The 18,410-nt window shown below is 40.2% G+C and overlaps 1 protein-coding gene across 4 annotated transcripts in view; it reads left to right on the top strand.

The window, feature by feature from the left end:
* Positions 1-6: 6 nt before the first annotated feature.
* stx8 (syntaxin 8) overlaps positions 7-18,410 on the top strand; it is a 154,117-nt gene continuing 135,713 nt past the window's right edge. For all 4 annotated transcript variants that reach the window (XM_069930260.1, XM_069930262.1, XM_069930261.1 and 1 more), the window contains exons 1-4: positions 7-155; positions 4,498-4,597; positions 13,248-13,342; positions 15,906-16,016. In XM_069930260.1, coding sequence (XP_069786361.1) covers positions 139-155; positions 4,498-4,597; positions 13,248-13,342; positions 15,906-16,016 — 323 coding nt within the window. In that variant the 5' untranslated portion in view covers positions 7-138. The remainder of the gene's footprint in view (positions 156-4,497; positions 4,598-13,247; positions 13,343-15,905; positions 16,017-18,410) is intronic.

An 18,410-nucleotide genomic window follows, 5' to 3' on the forward strand; every position in this document is an offset into this window, starting at 1 on the left:
ACGGAGGCGGTTGTGAAGGACGTGGGACCGGTCCCTCCGGCGGTTTCCCTGGTGTCCGGTCCCCGCTCTGGGCGGAACGAATGTTCGGGGACCCGCGCCCGTTCGGGAGCTGCACCAGGGAACAGCTGGAGCGGAGCAATGGCCGGAGACCCCTGGTGAGCGGCGGAACCGACCAAGGGGGGAGGGGGATGATGGATAGACGGTGAATGAGAGTCGGTCCGGGGAAGGGGTGGGGGGGCCGGGGCACCTGTACAAGGCGGGAACCCCCCACCCCTCCCCCCAGGGTCTCTCCTCCTGGGTTCCCCGTCCCCCCCCCCGGGTCCCCGTCCCCCCCCCCGGGTCCCCGTCCCCCCCCCCCGGGTCCCTCTCTCCTGTCATTAGAGCCAAAATCAATTCTCATTTCTCCTCTGATCAATTAACCCTTTTTGACTGTGGGTCTGGGGTCATCCTCCCCTTGCCATTCTTCAGTCCTTATTCAGATGCCTTCCTATCTTTTGCTCGTACCTTGAAGGAGACCCGAAATGTCAGTGCTATAACTTTACCTCCTCTGGAGAGACCAGCTGAGTCCCACCAGCATTTCTCTGTTTTTTTTTAATCACAATCACAGTGTCTGCAGACTTTGGTAACCCCCCTCCCGCTGCCCCCAGTGCACATTCGTAAAGCGGGATGAAAGAAACAAAAACTTTTGAAAAAACACAACACTGTAACATTTGTAGATGGAGAGGTTAAAGTTAATGTTTACAACGATGATCCTTCATCGGAAATGCTTCTGATACCTGGAGTGCACATTGTGTTCTAATGAAGGACCTGAAATGTTAACTAGTTTTAATTTTTTTTAACAACTCCTTCCATATTTGCTGTATTCACAACATTTTCTATTTGATTTCAGATTTCCAACATTTTTAGATTTTCAAATGCATTATGGGAGACATTGCTCTTTGTCACACATCCTGATCTATGTGGGTTGGTTGGGATATAGACAGTGATGTAGGTGATGCCGGTAGAGGACCCATGATTCAGAGCCGAACAGGAGTGTGGGTATGACAACGGCTCTGTACACGCTTATCTTTGTGAGGTTTTTCAGTTGGTTGTTTTTCCAGACTCTTTTCTGTAGTCTTCCAAAGGCGCTATTTGCCTTGGCGAGTCTGTTGTCTATCTCATTGTCGATCCTTGCATCACCTACGGCTCCTCGAACACTTCCACCAGCGTTGTCTCCGCTCCATCCTCAACATTCATTGGAGCGCTTTCATCCCTAACATCAAAGTACTCGAGATGGCAGAGGTCGACAGCATCGAGTCCACGCTGCTGAAGATCCAGCTGCGCTGGGTGGGTCACGTCTCCAGAATGGAGGACCATCGCCTTCCCAAGATCCTGTTATATGGCGAGCTCTCCACTGGCCACCGTGACAGAGGTGCACCAAAGAAAAGGTACAAGGACTGCCTAAAGAAATCTCTTGGTGCCTGCCCCATTGACCACCGCCAGTGGGCTGATATCGCCTCAAACCGTGCATCTTGGCGCCTCACAGTTTGGCGGGCAGCAACCTCCTTTGAAGAAGACTGCAGAGCCCACCTCACTGACAAAAGGCAAAGGAGGAAAAACCCAACACCCAACCCCAACCAACCAATTTTCCCCTGCAACCGTGTCTGCCTGTCCCGCATCGGACTTGTCAGCCACAAAAGAGCCTGCAGCTGACGTGGACATTTACCCCCTCCATAAATCTTCGTCCGCGAAGCCAAGCCAAAGAAAAGAAAAGACAGTGATGTGCAATGTAGTCCTTATAAGGGATATATAATGTTTTTGATAACTGAAATCCAGTAAGGAAACCAATCGTCCTTTAACCCAAGGGACTGACTAAAATGAAATTACGAAAATGTACGAACAATGTAGTGTGAGATGGTACTTCTAAAACAAATGTATTGTGTCGTAAGTGACTTGGCCCTTTATAAATAGTGGTTCATGCATTTCATGGTAAATTCTATAAAATATGCATTATTTGAAGCATACAAGGTAGGAAGTTTGCCATGGGTGATAGAGCCTTTAAAGGAGATAGATAGGCAGTGAAACGAGTAACAGAATAGGAGTGCAGAGTCCATTGCAAGTGACCATATGGTCTCTAAAGCTTTCATCTACTATTACCTTTGCAATCTGCCATTGATACCACTTTGGATGCAATCTGCCATTGATACCACTTTGGATCCAACCTGCCACATTTCCTTAGATCCCTTGTGCTATTAAGTTTTCCAATTGATGTGCCTTGTGTGACTGTCGATTATCTTGGTACCATGTAGCCTCCAGTAAATGCCTTTGATTTGCTGGCTCTCCCTGTTGCCTCCTCAAGAAATCTAATGTTTACCTTTCATGAACAAACACATGCTGACAACACTTGATTTGCCCATGTCTTCCTAAGTAATTGATGCCACCCTTTTCCTATAATTTGCTTACAACAGATGTGAGGCTGACTGGCCAATAATTACCTGGCCTATTCCTTTATTGAAAAGCAATAAAAACTGCTGAGATTTGAAATCTGAAATAAAACTAGCTCTACTAAAAATAAAGTTGTCCTTGGAGAGAGCAAAATGGTTAATGATTCAGGTCTTTTAGAGTTAATTGGGTGTAAATTGGGCAGCATGGACTCTTGGGACGAAATGGCCTGTTACCGTGCAGTAGGTGTAAATTTTTTTTTAAAATGCAAAGAGAGAAAAGAGATCAGATTACAGAAGAACAACTTTTTAAAAAAACAACTCTGCTGGAAGAAATCGGCAGGTCAGGCAGCATCTCTGGAGGGGGAGATATGGTTGACATTTTGACTCCTGATTTAGGTTTACGGCCTGAAGCATTACTACCCCTCTTCCTCCACTTACGCTGCCTGATGCACTCAGTTCCTAAAATAGTTTGTTTCTTCCCCGAACCTGTTTTGTTTATTAGTGCAATACAAAGCAAGTTGTTATTGATCAAAAACCATATTTCCATTTTTCTTTTAAAAGGGGAACTAATGATCCACTGGAAAAGGACCAGTAAACCATTTGTTTTCATGGATTCTAATTTGTTAGGCTTAGTTGAACCCATCAGAAAAAGCATTGTGCCATCTTTGCCTTTTCGAGTTGGAACTTCATTCAATTGAAACTTGTAGAGTTCTTAAAACTTTCTTATTGTGTCCTGAAGAGGACACAGTCGAAAGAGATTGGTTGGGTGGCAGCCACTGTGCACCTCAAAATAAAGATAGCCCAGAGTCCTGGAGCTTCCCTGAGCTTCAACCACCAACACACAAAATGCATTTTTCAAATTGCAGAGATTCAGAGATACCGGCTATAGGGTGCGCGAGTGTTGCCTCTCTGGGTTTGAACCATTGATATCGAGGGATAAATCAACGTGGGGAGGAGGGGTTGGGGATGGATTATCAGCAGTTTTCCTACTCACCCATGCATTGTCTTGCTTTGATTTAAATTGTCTTTCCTTCAGCATTGTATTCCCAGCAACAAGGCCACAGTGATTGCAGAGTAAATGTGGCCCTGGCAACATCCTGAGTGGCAACTAAAATATAAATATTTTTCTCAGTTGAAAATTGAAGAGAATTTAAGCTTTTTTGCATAATTTAAATTTTTATCATCAAAATTCTCCTGGTTGGCTGTCAACCATTTGATAATGCAGGGCCCCTTCCACTTTTTATCTTGATATTATTAAATCAAAGTCACAGGAGGTCAATATAATTGACTGCTGTATGAAGCATAACTGAGAAGCACCATACGAAACTAAAAATTTATAAAGAGTCATAATTTCAAGATCTTACCTTCTTTCAAAATTGAGATGACCATTCTAACTCATTACGACAATCTGAAATTCTGAGTTGGAGTTTTATCCATTAATCACACAAGAATGTTTAGAATTTCCTTGGTACTAGAGAAAAAAAGTAGTAATGTACATCGTAGGATCTTAAAATCTAAATATAATAACTTCAAATGATCATTTGGCTTAGAAAGCCATGAATATAATTATTCCTGGTACCAAATCTGCACCTTGAAAGATTGCTTCTTTCAAATGTCTCAAAGCACTGAGGATGTTTTGTGTGGTCTGTCAACAGATTTGAGGAAAAATAACAAGTTGCTTTGTTTGTTCAGGGTGGTCATGATTTTGGACAAGCTCACTGATCCAAGTTAGGTTCAAATGCATTGTCCCATCTACCAATGTACAGTGAGAAAGTTTGTTTTGCAGTCCACTTTCAATGGATTCCTCTGATCCCCTTTCACTCAGCATTAGGCAATTGAAGGTTTAATATCTCATCTGAATGTGGGGTATTCAAATCTGCAGCACTCTTTCATTTTGACATTGAACCGCTTTAATGGGACTTGTGACGACACTTGTGACCTTTTTTTTCAGGCAAGAGGAGTGGCTTGGAACAAATGTGAGAGGCAGCCTTGTTAAATGTATTTAACCCAAAATCTAAGCATTTCTCTTCTTATTTGTTTTTGGACTTTTAAAGTTTATCCTTGATTTCTGCAGGGTAACAAAGTATGATTCCACCAGTCGTTTGGCACAAGAAGTTGCTGAAAATATCCATGAACGTAATAGGGAGATGAGAACGGGAGGTAATCCTTCGAAGGTACCTATATTGTGTGGCGGTTGCCATGTTTTTGCAATTTATGTTGAACATTATTTCATTTGAAGAATGAATAGTTAAGCACTCCAGTTAGAAAAGGATCTTCTTGCTGGCATACGAAGTCACAGTCAGACCCAAGGCTCCTGATACTTTTGAGGCCTCTTTGATGGACAACACAGGGACGCAGCCAATGGAGGTGCTGCATTATAGCCCCCCAGTAATCTTGTTTGGTCCCGACCTCTGACATTGTCTGTGTGGGGTCTCCACATTCACTCTGATTGTATGTGTTTTCTTCAGCTGTTCTGGCTTCCTCTCCCACCTGAAGTTGGTGGATAATTATAGGCCACTATAAATTGCCCCTAATATGTAGATGAGTGGTAGAATCTTGGAGGGAGAGAGAATTGATGAGAGTGGGTAGAGAATAAAATATTACGGTCAGATCAGTGTTAACATGGATACTTGTTTGGTGTGGACTAGTGGTTCTACACACGTATCATCTTCAGTATCCCTTCCTAACCACAGAGCACCTGTGGCTTTGTATGCTATAGGTGTTCATCAATATGCCTAAAAATTTCTTATAAGCCCTTTTTGGTCAGACCCTTTTCATGTTCGTGCAGAATGTGGCCATAATTCTCTTGTTTAAATGCTTTCGCAAGCTCTGCTGTATACTTGTTAGTGAAGCGCTTGGCATAGTTCTCGAGAGAAACTCCTTGTTACCATCTTCTTCGATCTCTTTGGTTGCCACGCATGGTTATAAATTTTTAACTCGCTGTGAATGATTCTTGGTTCAAAGCCCAATGATGTTATTTGCTGGCCCTGGGAATGAATTATTCCATACTTTGCTTATGAACTAAATTGAAACTTTATCCCATGCACCAGCTACAAAGTGAAGAGGAGCTAAATGAAGAGCAAGAAGGGCTTCCCTTCTCTGTCTGTTTTCTGAAGGAATGTCTTAAGCGGATAGTAGGTCTTAATGGTGGTTCTAATTCCCTGTTCCATCTGCTGATTTATATCATTCACAGTGGCAGGAGCAAAGCTTTGATATTTGAGCATTTGATAGTGGCAGAGGTTTGGTATGAAATTGGAAACCCTGGCAAATTTCTGCAGATATAGAGTGGAAAGTGTGCATCACTATCTGGTATGGGGACATCAATACTCCTCAGCATAAAGCCCTGCAAAAGGTAATGGAGGCAGGCCAGGACATCACAGACAAAACCCTCCCCACTATCGAGAACAACTACAGGGAACGGTGCCATCAGAGAGCAGCAGTGATCATCAAGGATCCACACCACCCAACTCGTGCTCTGTTCTTGCTACTACCATCAGGAAAGGAGTCTAGGTGCCACAAGATGCACACCCCCCAGGTTCAGGAACAGCTGCTCCCCCCTCCACCATCAGACTCCTCAACAACAAACTCAATCAGGGACACAATTAAGGACTCTAACTTTTACATTTTATTGATTTTTTTCAATCTGAGTTGCACAGTCATTTCTTTAGTTGTTTACATGTGTATGGAGTACATATTTGGCACTACCAATAAGCAGTAATTCTGCCTTGCCACCAGGAAAAAAGAATCTCAGGGTTGTATGTGATGTCATGTATGTACTCTGACAATAAATCTGAGATCTGAAAAGTCCAAATCATGAGGACTGGTATTGAAAATAATGAGAATCCTGAAAGTCAAATTTTATTTTGCAAAATACTTCTCATCAATAGCACAAAATAGTTTGTAAACCACTTATGGGGAAAAAAAGTCTTGAGTTATCCATATTCAATGGTGTGATTTACAGATGACAGGGAACCAACACTTCTTAATCACTTCCTGACTGATCCTTGCTGACATGTGTGTCTGTAGTCTTATGCACTCTGCCAGACTGAGCTTTGCCAACATGTCTGTCCATTGACTTATGCACCTGCCAAACTGGGACCATTTGGAAATTGGAGAAACAACACTTCATATTCCATCCTTCAACCATGCTGGCATTGACTCCTCCGGTTTCTTTTAGCACCCCTCTCTCCCCAATCTTTCCCTTTGTCTCTTTTCCTCAATATTTTTCTTTCTCCCCTTTTCCCTCTGTCTCCTTTACCCCAGCTCAGCATTCACAGAGATAAATTCCACCCTCCTTCTCCCAATCAATTCTCACCTTTCCTCTCTCCTGGCCTCTTCAATAATCATCTTTTGTCTGTTGCTCTGCACTCCTCCCCAGCCTTTCTTTTAATTCAGGTGCCTGTCGACTTTTTATTCATACCTTGAAGATGGGCTCAGGCCTGATACATTGGTTATTTTTACCTTCTGCTGAGTTTCTCCAGTATTTCTGTGTTTTTGCTACAATCACAGTATCTGTAGACTTTCATGTTTCACTCAAATAATTCTTTCTTGGCCTTAGCTTTTTATAATGGCAATGAAGCAAATATTTCAGATTCACGTCGCCTTCTGCATTGGCACCTTGTAAAAGAGTTAAGTGGCATTTTGAAACTTTAAAGACAGAAGCATTTTTCTCATCCTCAGATGATATTCCTGGTGTCATCTGTCACCCATACAGACTCTTCTCATCTGCATTGAAAAATTGACAAGGGTTACAGCACCATCCTTCATTATTCACTGCAATGTGCCCACAATATCATGGCACTATTAACGTCAGCACTCATTTTTCACTTTGGGCTGTTCTGTCCCTACAAACAATAAAAATAACCACCACTTGCTTTGAAATGGTCTTGTTTTGCACTGGGTCTTGCTGGAGAGTTCTCTCCCTCTTTTTTTTAAAAATTTTTTTATTTTTCACACTATAAACCATATTGATCAAGATTTCACTCTGAAGTTCATTTTCCCTCTTGAACATATACAGTGTCGTTTTCTCCCCCCCCTCCCTCCTCCCCTCCCTCCCTACCTCCCCTCCCATTCATTTAAAGTTCAGAAAATAGGATACATTAAACCCGTCAAACAATGTTGTCACTCAATAACCTTCTTTCTTGATGCTCTCAGAGAACCATCATTTTCTGTTCTAATATATGATAGGCTGATCATTATTTTCTTCCGATGAGGAACTTCATGTGGCTCGCCCCATTCCATTGTCTCTGTTGCTGTGCTGCATAGGCAAGATCATCTTTGCATCATATGGTTTATTAGCTTAATGTTTGTGTTGATTTCGCCACCTTTTTGCAGGATGGAAGGTATGGCTGTCAGCTGCAAGCCAAGATAACAAGTGATGTTGACAACCAGATCACCACTTTCCTTTGACTTAATAATGTTTGGTTTCATGACTGGAGCCATATTTTTACTCTGAGGTTTATGTTGACCTTCATCCTTTGCACAAGAGATATATTTTTAAGTCATGGGTTGCACAATTATATGGATTCACATACTTCATTCTTTTACAACGAGAGTTACAAAGGCTCTCGGGAGTTTTCGTCAATCCCTGACTCTATTTTCATAGAAAAATGATGTAAGTATGAAACAGATCCGTGAATATTCCTTGGGTAAAGGGGAGGTGGGGGGGTGGTAAATGATGTATATGTGAAGCAACCTGTTGAGTTTCCATTATCCTCTTTTGCCCCCATACAATTGTACTTCACAGTTAAAATTTCTGAAATTATTAAACTTAATCATTTAATGTTGTTCAACTTTCATTTGATCCAATTATTTCCCATTTTTATTTTTCGTGGTATACCGACACTTGTCTTCACTGTACTTGCAGGATCAGGCATTTCTTTTTTTTAATTTTTCACACTATGAACCATACTGACCAAAATACACACAAACATTCCCTCTTGAATATACACAGTGTCATTTTCTCACCTCCCTTCCCTCCCTCCTTCTCCCCCCCCCCCCCCCCACGTTCAATATATATGATACATTAAACCCATTAAACAATGTCATCACACAATGAAAATAAACAAGAAATTTGTGTCATCTACTTTTACATACTGGGTCCTATTTGAAGGACAAATTGGGAAGCAGACTGAGGTTACCAGAAGGAAGCAATTTTGAACATGTAATTAAAGACACAATGATAATTAAAAGATTTATAACAAACATGTACATCAAACTGCAAGAGAAAGAGAACGAGGAAACAAGCTGTAAACCCAAACAAAAATGGGAACAAGATCTAAACATAAAGATAAAGAATGAAACATTGGAAAAGCTATGTTCCGGAACTATGAGAAATACAATAAACACGAGGTTACGCATGATACACTATAATTGGTTACACAGGCTATACACCATGTTCCAAAAATTAAATAAATGGGACCCAACAGTATCAGACAGATGTTTTCACTGTAAGAAGGAAACGGGAACAACAGTACATGCAATTTGGGCATGTGAGAAAGTGGAAAAGTTTTGGGAAGATCTAAATCAGGTATTGAATAAAATCACAAAAAGCAACATCCCAAAAAATCCAGAGATCTTTCTTCTAAGTAATATAAGAAGTAAAGAACTTGGACTCAATTTGGATGAAGCACAAAAAAGATTTATTATGATAGCCCTAGCTGTAGCAAAAAAATGTATTATGTCAACCTGGAAATTAGAAGATAGCCTGAGAATACAGCAATGGTACATAGAAATGAATAAATGTATTCCATTGGAAAAAATAACATATAATTTAAGAAATAGCATCACAGTATTCGAACAAATTTGGGAACCGTTCATGGAACACAACAGAGAAGTCCTACTGCGGACCTCCACCACCTAAAATGACAGAAGGGGAAGAAGAGAAAATGGATCAGGAATTTCTTGAGTGGATCTTCCATTGTTGGCCCTGTTTCATATATTTAACCAGTTGTTAAAATTTAATCTTCTGACAAATACAAATAATATTTAAAAACAAATAAAATGCTGCAAAGTACCTAAAAATTAAGTTATTTAACTCAGGGGGAACCAAAAAAACTTAGGGTTTAGCTCTTCCCCTCACTGCTGTTCCTCTCCACTGAAATATATTGAATTCCTGAATACACGACTTCTCTAATCTGATGCTGGATCAAGTTACAAGGCCGGGTTTATTGTCAAGTGTACCACAAAGTTTGTTTTGCGAGCATGCCACTGGTCAACCTACCCATAATACAACAGTAAAAGTACACTACAGTTGTGCTTTTGTGTGTATATATATATAAAAAATATCTATGTCTACATGTACTATTTAAATTTAATTTCTTTTACATTTAAATTTTAGACATACAGCATGATAACAGGCCACTTCGACCCACAGGCCCATGCCGCCAAATTACACGCAATTAGCAGTTATGGGGAGAATGTACAAACTCCTTACAGACTGTTCGGGGTTAGAACCCTGCTCCCGATCGCTGGCACTGTAAAGGCATTGTGCTAACCACTACGCCAACTCTTCCATCTGGGTGTGTCTTTATTTGTGTGCGTGTAATAACGTGTGTAAAGCCTTATAATGGCTTATTTGACTTTCATTGGGCACAACTTTGGAACTCATAGAAAAATGGCAACTACAGACTGCAAAGGCAATCGAAAGCTTTGAAACAAGCTGAGCTCACTTATACCTGCACCAATAAAGCAATTAAATATATCTAAGGAATCACCAACACCTGTGAAGCCAAATGTCTGAAGCATCACGATGGCCTGAAATAGGGGAACAATGTATTAAAAAACATGATGTACTTTCTACATGGTCAAACCAAAACGTTTCCAAATAACCTTGAATAAAATCTGGAATGTGCACTTAAATCACATGTGAATTGTTTGGTTACAAATTTTAAAACTATGGAGCCCAGGAGAAAATAAAGTGGAAAAAAGGTCTTTGTTCCAAACATTTGGAGGTCACTGTATATGTGTGTGTGTATTTATAGTTGTAGACACAGTTGTAGATACATGCATTGAGAATGGCTGCAATAGACTGACTTTATTTTGTTCCTTGAATGCCAGTGTATTTTTGATAATTTGGTGATGGTTGATTATTTTTAAGGAACGTGGGCTTTGCGAATTGCGGCAATATTTAGTTGCCCATCTAGAATTGCCCATGAAGAGGTGGTAGTGAGCTGCCTTCTAGAACCGCTGTAGTCCTTGAGTTGGGGGCAGGGAGTTGCAGAAGTTTGACCTAGAGATGGTGAAGGAGCAGTGACGTGGTTCCAAGTCAGGATCGTGAACATGATCTTGCTCTTGTGAGCTGCATTTTAAATTCCAGATGACCTATAAATTACATATTTTCTGTCTGCATTTTGTGCTTTTTTTTGAAAAAAGAAACACATTTCTCAATCTCTGGGCAGTTGCTTTCTGGAGATATACATCCTGTATTGGAATTTGCTGGACTGCTGGAAATATTAAAATCATTTAGAATGTGCATTGTGTGGTAACTGAGTGACGGCACTTCGTAATGCAGCAGAACATGTACATACACACTGGCTAAACTGATTATGGCAGCAGTATTATATTTTAGAAGTTCATTTCTAAAATTAAGCTGGTCTTCTAATTTAATGAAATAGTGAATAGGGATATGTGATCATTATGGGATGTTTTCCAAATATCCTGGGTGACTAAGAGGTTTAGAAATTTTAATTGATGAATTGTTTATTTGGGATTGTTGCATGTTGAACATCTGAAGCAGTTCCCAATTGTATGGAAGTCAAATTTGGCAGGAAGGACTAGGCAGTGCACAATGTCAGGAAACTGAATACTGGGACAGATGGGAATCTATCTGACAATAATGTCTTTGTTAAGACATTTTCTATCTTGAGAAATTGGCCAAAGGCTATAAATTTGCTTTAAATTGTCCAAATGTTCTTCATTTGATCATGATTGACCAGGACACTCATTAAATCTCCTTTGGTCTTCATGAAAATGGTGATATGGCTTCTTTTGCTCTCTCAGGACTGTACTGGTATATCAACTTTTTAAGCTCAAGTCCCTTGAGTTTCACGTCACTCCATCAGGAACAGTCCAATATTTATAATGGGAAATTTCTGCTCAGCAGGTTGGATCTGCTGCGGAAGCTAAGACCCCATTGATTTCAATGGAAATTTTAGGGGTACTGATTAGAATGTACGTTGGAGGTTAAGTTAATCTTTAGAGCATTAAATCATTAAATTCATGTTTGTTCGAACCTAGAACATTCCAGCACTGTATAGGCCCTTCTATCCAAGATTTTGTGCCAACCCAAATGTACCAAAAAAAAGCTTTGAAATAAACCAAAACTCTCCCTCCATAATAACCCTCTATTTTTCTTTCATCTATGTTCCTGTCTAAATCCCCTTTTACAAAGCTACTTCAATGCAGGAACATTGCACCACACCTGTCTAAAAGGTACGATCACAGATGGGGGGGCGGGGGTGGAGAGTCATTGCAGTCCCGCCCTTAAGCTGGCAGTGGAGGTAGTCACAGTGCCGAATCGACATCTGTATAAAAAGGATGTGTTTGTTATTCGTCCCACCTCTTTTTCTCCGGATTGTTGTGTAAAATGACACACTGGCCCAACATTATGCCGCTGTTGTTTGATTCAGTGTAAACAAGCAAAGCTGGCTTAATGATGGGTCTTCTTTATGGCAGTATTGCAGGATTTCTTAGTTTTATTTTAAAAAAAGAACTTAAGAGTCTTTTAAATGCTCCTATTGTTCCACCCTCCGCCACCATCACTGGCAATGCATTCCAGGCTCCCACAACTCAGTTTTTAAAAAAACTTACCCCTGATGTTTCCCTTAAACCTTCCTCCCTTCACTTTGTGCAGATGTGTTTGCTTCTCCCTCCCTGGGAAAAAAAGTGCTGACTGTCTACCTTATCGATGCCTCTCATCAATAAATACAGTAAACCCCCTGGTATCCAGCACCCACAAGGATTGGTAGATGCCGGATAAGCAAGTTTCCTGGTCGCTGGAGACTCACAATGCTAACTAATACACCTGAATTAAGAATAAACAGTTGAGAAGACAAAAACAACCACTGGCTGAATATTTGCTCCCATCATCACCAAAGATTTATGTGTTACTTCAGAGAAATTTACTTTTAGAATTTTTAACTTTTATATATTCTTATTACTGTAATTCTAACTATCAATTAATTTATTTTTCTCCTTTTTGCCAGTTGCTTGAATTTTGGATTTTATTGTATTTAAGTATTTATAATTTTTCAGTGATTTTAGTTTGCCTTTTCTTTAAGTTTTTTATTATTACTTATTTTCACTTTGGTAGTTTTTTAACATCACCTTAAATAAAGAAAAATGCACTGTATTTGCCTGAAATTCCAATGTCAAATTTTGGTAATTGAGTGGTATGAACTTGCAAGCTACTTGTTTTCAAACATTTAGGCAATCGTCTATAAGTTGAACTCACCTTGAATGTAGCACAGCCTGAGCTAAGAAGTTATTTTTGCTACCCCTGGATGTGTGTAGGAAATGGATTATTAAGGGAGCTGCTTGAGATCATTGTTAGTTATTGCCAAAAAGTCAACATGCATGAGTTTAAAAGATGGAACAATGCATTGGCTGGTTAAATGTTCATGCTCTTTGTTTATTTTGGTCTCTGACTAAATGGATACCAAATGGCAAAATACTCAATTGTGGAATGAATTTCACTGTGAGATGTTTTTTTCAAATTTTCATTTGCCTTCCTTTTACATCATCGTGTTTGTTGAAATATTGATGAATGATTTTCAGAAATGGATGTCCAGCCAACATTTTATTTTGTCCTTTATCTCCCTCCAGTTCAATGTGATGATTTGGGCATCTCTACAGAGGCTCCAAGAACAGATTAGCCAGCTGAAGGATTCTTTGTTGCGAAATTTGTCAACCCACCAAATGTATCTTTTGAAAATCTTGGACAGATTGAAGGTCCAAGTGTTGCATGGTATGTGGTATTGTGTGTCGTCTTTTCATGGAGAATCTGGCAAAAGATGATTAAATAATTTTTGTAAACATGCCGTAAATCAAAGTTTTTTTTTTAAGTGCTAAAATATAAAATTAACTCGCGGTCTGCATTTTTAAAAGTTAGAGAGCTGGTGGGAAAACTACAGTAAAATTAATGATGAGCTGAAATCTGATCTTTTTGAGGAAACATAGTTTCAGCAAAAGTAAGTAACACTCAGACATCGAAGAAACATAGAAGGTAAAATAAATTGTGAGTCTGTGTACCACTAGATACATTTGCTTGGGTTTGGGGTTTTTTATTTGATTTTAAAAATGTACATATGAACATGGAAATTCAGATCACGAGTAGGCCTTTCAGTATTTTAAATCACAGTGGATATGTCTAACCTTTATTCCTACATGTCTGTAAAGAGTTAGTATATTCTCCATGTCTGCATGGGGTTTTTCCCGGTGCTCCAGTTTCCTCCCACATTCCAAAGATCTAGGGGGTTAGTAGATTAATTGGCCACATGGGTGTATTTGGGCAGCGCAGGCTTGTGGGCTGGAAGGTCCTGAAATCGTGCTGAATCTCTAAAAATGTTTTTCAAAGATAACTCTTCCATTTCAGGTACCTCGACTTCTCCCAAAACAGCTGCATTCTTCCTTGCCTTCACGCTCCCTTTGACCAAAATTGTGCACATTGTTCCATGTGGTCTTACCAGTCGGCGTTGGAGCATCATCTCTGTTCTCAGTTCACAAATAATACCCTTTTGTTGGTGTTCCTAATTACTTGCTCTACCTGCTTACGACCTTTTTGGGACTCGTGCACAAGGAAAATCATGTCCGATCTTTGCAATCTTTCACCACTTGAATGACTTCTTTTGTTTTAATTTTTCCCGTCAAAATGGACAGTTTAACCTTTTCCCGTAATTATACTCCATTTGACTGATGTCAGCCCACTTGTTTAACCTATGTACCTTTGTAATCTCCTCGTGTCTTCATTCCTGCTTACTTTCCTAGCACCAGGAAAGGTGCTAGACTTCCGGTATCTTCATCTTTCTATAAATTGAAAGGAAGTTAATGTCCTATCACTGATCCTTCTGACCCATTGCCAACCAGAAAATGACTCATTTATGCCTTCTCTTTCTTGTCGACTACACCATATGTGTTGCCTCTTACATCATTAACTTTTATTTTCCACAATAACCATTTATGCACTACATCATCAGACCCCTTGTAAAGTCAAAGTCTAGAATACTCACTGATTCCTTTTTATCCACATTGCATTATTGCTTTAAAGAACTCTAGTAAATTGGTTAAATATGATTTTCCTTTCACAGAATCATGTTGACTTTGCCTGAAATTTGTGTTGTGTTATACCATGTTCAATAATAGGTTCTAACAACTTCCCAATGACAGATTCTTTTCTAACTTCTCTGAATGCTTTGGTGTCTTCCTCCTTTTTTGAATCCGGAAGTTATAGCTATTAAACCCAACACCCAACCCCAGCCCACCAATTTTCCCCTGCAACCGTGTCTGCCTGTCCCGCATCGGACTTGTCAGCCACAAACGAGCCTGCAGCTGACGTGGATATTTACCCCTCCATAAATCTTCGTCCGCGAAGCCAAGCCAAAGAAGAAAGATGATCTTCCTCAAACCTCAGGGATTTGGACATGGATAATTGACCCATGAATAAAAAATTGGTGTGATAAAGAATTAGACTACAATATCAATGTGGTCAATGTGTATGGTGGCCTTAAAACAACCATAAAATGACCATTAATTAATATAAAAATAACCTGTGCTATGAAAAATGTAAACTTTCCTGATATGATGCAGCAATAAATGTTGCACTTTTATTAAGGGCGCTGGAACAAAGAAGGTAAATATGCACAGATCTCTGAAAGAGGCTGAAGACTCGCAATGTTGAAAGGACAGCTTGGAATTCTTTGCATTATTAATAGAGTAGACAAGACATTTATATTAAATCAGTGCATTATCCCCAGCTGGTGAATTTTATCCAATTTTAGGCACCATTCTTGACATGATGCCATAGTCCTAGGAGGGGCTCAGAGGGGAAATCACGAGAATGATTGCAGAATGATGACAATTACATGTAGTGGCTGGACGATTGGGTGGTTTTTCTCCTTCAAGCTTAAGGGGATATTTTGAAAGAAAAAGCAAGCAGAATTTGGCTCCATCAGGTGAAAAAAAAAATCAGCTAAATCAGTTACTACAGATTTAAGAATCACAGTCTAACAAAGGTGAAATTTTTTTGGTGGAGTTGTTATGGTTAAGAATGCATACCTAGAAAAGCAAAGAAGTTTGTTCAGTAATACATTTCAAAAGGAATTGAATAAAATCGTGAAAGTGAAAATTGGAAGGTCCTTGAGGAAATAAAACAGTAGTGTTATTTCAAACTCTTTCAAAAAGAGCCGCCACAGGTATAATAAAGGAATGACTTCCTTCTGTACTGCATCAATCTTTTATAATAATTCTTTAATAATACATGCACAGAACACAGCTTGAAGCAGACAGGCGTCAAAACATGGTGGATGATTTGTTAACAAGACAACGACAACTTCAAACATCCTTCAAGAAAGATGGTACTGAGCCTGAAGTTATGAGGTACGTTTTGAATTAAATGTAAAGTTTAAAATGGGGTGGGGGGGGGGTGGAAGCAACCTTTTACTATGCGTGGGCCGGATGGTGTATCAGTTGAAAGGCAGGCTGCACTGATGCTAGAAGACCTTTGCATTAACTTTGGATTTCAACTGATCGCTGCCCTGAATGTCAATAAATTCCATTTGAAAATTTTCTGGTACAGTTTCTGCATCCACACTGTTGCAAACAGCTTGAAGTCACTTGCATCATGTGTCCTGTTTTTGTGAAGAGAACAGACTCTGGTAATTTTCAATGCTAGTATTTTGATACTATTAAGTGACCACCACTAAATATGGCAGCCAATCAGAACCTTAGCGTGGCTACTGGAAATTCATAACAAGTGGCACCTGTGAAAAGGCTCTCGGCTCCTTTCACCAAGCCTGGCTCAAAGAAAATTAATTGGAGAAGGAGTTTATCAACTGCAAACACAATGATAAGATATCAAGGTTTACTCTTCTGCAGAACACTTGCGGTTGAATTAACCTCCTCAGCCCAGAATGATTCCTGCGACATTGACCAGTTGTGGCCTGCTGACCCAGGGTAGCTCTGACTGCACCCACCAGTAAACCTGTGGGATCCAGACACCAGCTTCACTCGTTAGCCTACTGGCACCCCGGCCCTTGTCCTGCCAGCCTGATGTGGTCAGTGCCCGTTACCTGCGATCTGAATGAGTACGTTCAAAAGTCAACGGTTGCCAGTTCGAAATTGGATACCACTGCCCGCTTGGCACGCCAATGCTTGATTGTCCCACAATACACTGCAGAACAGTAGCTGAACCAACCACTTTCGCACAAGCTGCCAATGTTGAGTGTTGCTTTGTGAGCCAGATAAATTTGGATCAGGCCATAGGTTGCCCACCCCTGGTTTAAAATGCGTACATGGTTTCCAAATGAGGTATGATTTGCATTAAATGTAAAGTCCCTATCTGAGTTTATTCAATTTCCCCTTTGTCCCCTGTTACTGTAGCTTCCTCTGACCACTCGCTCCATTTATGCACTAGTGCAACAAGGTGGTTCACACCTTCAGGGGGCTTTAGGAATAGGTCATGTAAATTGTGTCTTTGAACCATAGAACACTACAGCGCAGAAAACAGGCCATTCAGCCCTTCTAACCTGTGCTGAAACATAATTCTGTTAGTCCCATTAACCTTCACCCATTCCATACCTCTCCAGACCGCTCCCATCCATGTATCTATCCAATTTATTCATAAAACTTAAAAGTGAGTCTGCATTAACCACATCAGTTGGCAGCTCATTCCACACTCCCACCACTCTCTGAGTGAAAAAGTTCCCCCTAAACCTTTCCCCTTTTACCTTAAAGCCTTGTCCTCTTGTATTTATCTCTCCTAATCTAAATGGAAAGAGCCTTCTCATATTTACTCTGTCTATACCCCTCATAATTTTGTAAATCTCTATCTAATTTTCCCTCATTCTCCTATGCTCCAAGGAATAAAGTCCTAACCTGTTTAATTTTTTTCCTGTAACTCAACTCCTGAAGACCTGGCAACATCCTGGTAAATCTTCTCTGTACTCTTTCGATAAATTTGGCCTCACCAATGTCTTACACAACCTTATCATAACATTCCAGTTCCTATACTCAATACTTTGATTTATAAAGGCCAAGATGCCAAAAGCTTTCTTCACCTGCTTACCTGTGACACCACTTTCAGGGAATTATGAATCTGTATTCCAAGATCCCTTTGCCTCTCCTCACTCCTCAGTGTCCTACTATGTACGGTGTATCTCCTACCTTGTTTTGTCCTTCCAAAATACAAAGCCTCATTAAATTCCTTATGCTATTTTCTGGCCCATTTTTTCAGTTGGTCCAGAGCCCTCTGCAAGCTTTGAAAGCCTTCCTCGTTGCCCACAATGCCTGCAATCTTAGTATCATTGGAAAACCTGCTGATCCAATTTACCACGTTATCATCCAGATCAAGGATATAGACAACAAACAACAATGGTCCCAGCACGATTCCTGAGGCACACCACTAGTCACAGGCCTCCAGTCTGAGAAGCAACTGTCCACTTCTACCCTCTGTTTTCTCCCACACAGCCAATTTTAAATCCAGTTTACAACTTCTTCATGGAAACCTTCTGAACTAACCTCCCATGTGGGACCTTGTCTTGAAAAAATGTCAAAGTCAATTGGAGATGACCTAATTCTTTGTGATCAAGACTTTTGAAGAGAGGAGAATTTGGGGAAATTTCATCAGGACAGTTTGCATCCAGAGCTGGACTCCCCTCATAAGAATCACTGTCTGTCCCATTCATTTGTTCACATACACCATTCCCATCACTACTTCCTCTCATCAAGTTCTTGTCTCAGGGAACTGTTACTGGTTTGCTAATGTAATAAACA

The sequence above is a fragment of the Narcine bancroftii genome, chromosome 3, assembly GCF_036971445.1.
Source record: "Narcine bancroftii isolate sNarBan1 chromosome 3, sNarBan1.hap1, whole genome shotgun sequence".
NCBI lineage: Eukaryota > Metazoa > Chordata > Chondrichthyes > Torpediniformes > Narcinidae > Narcine > Narcine bancroftii.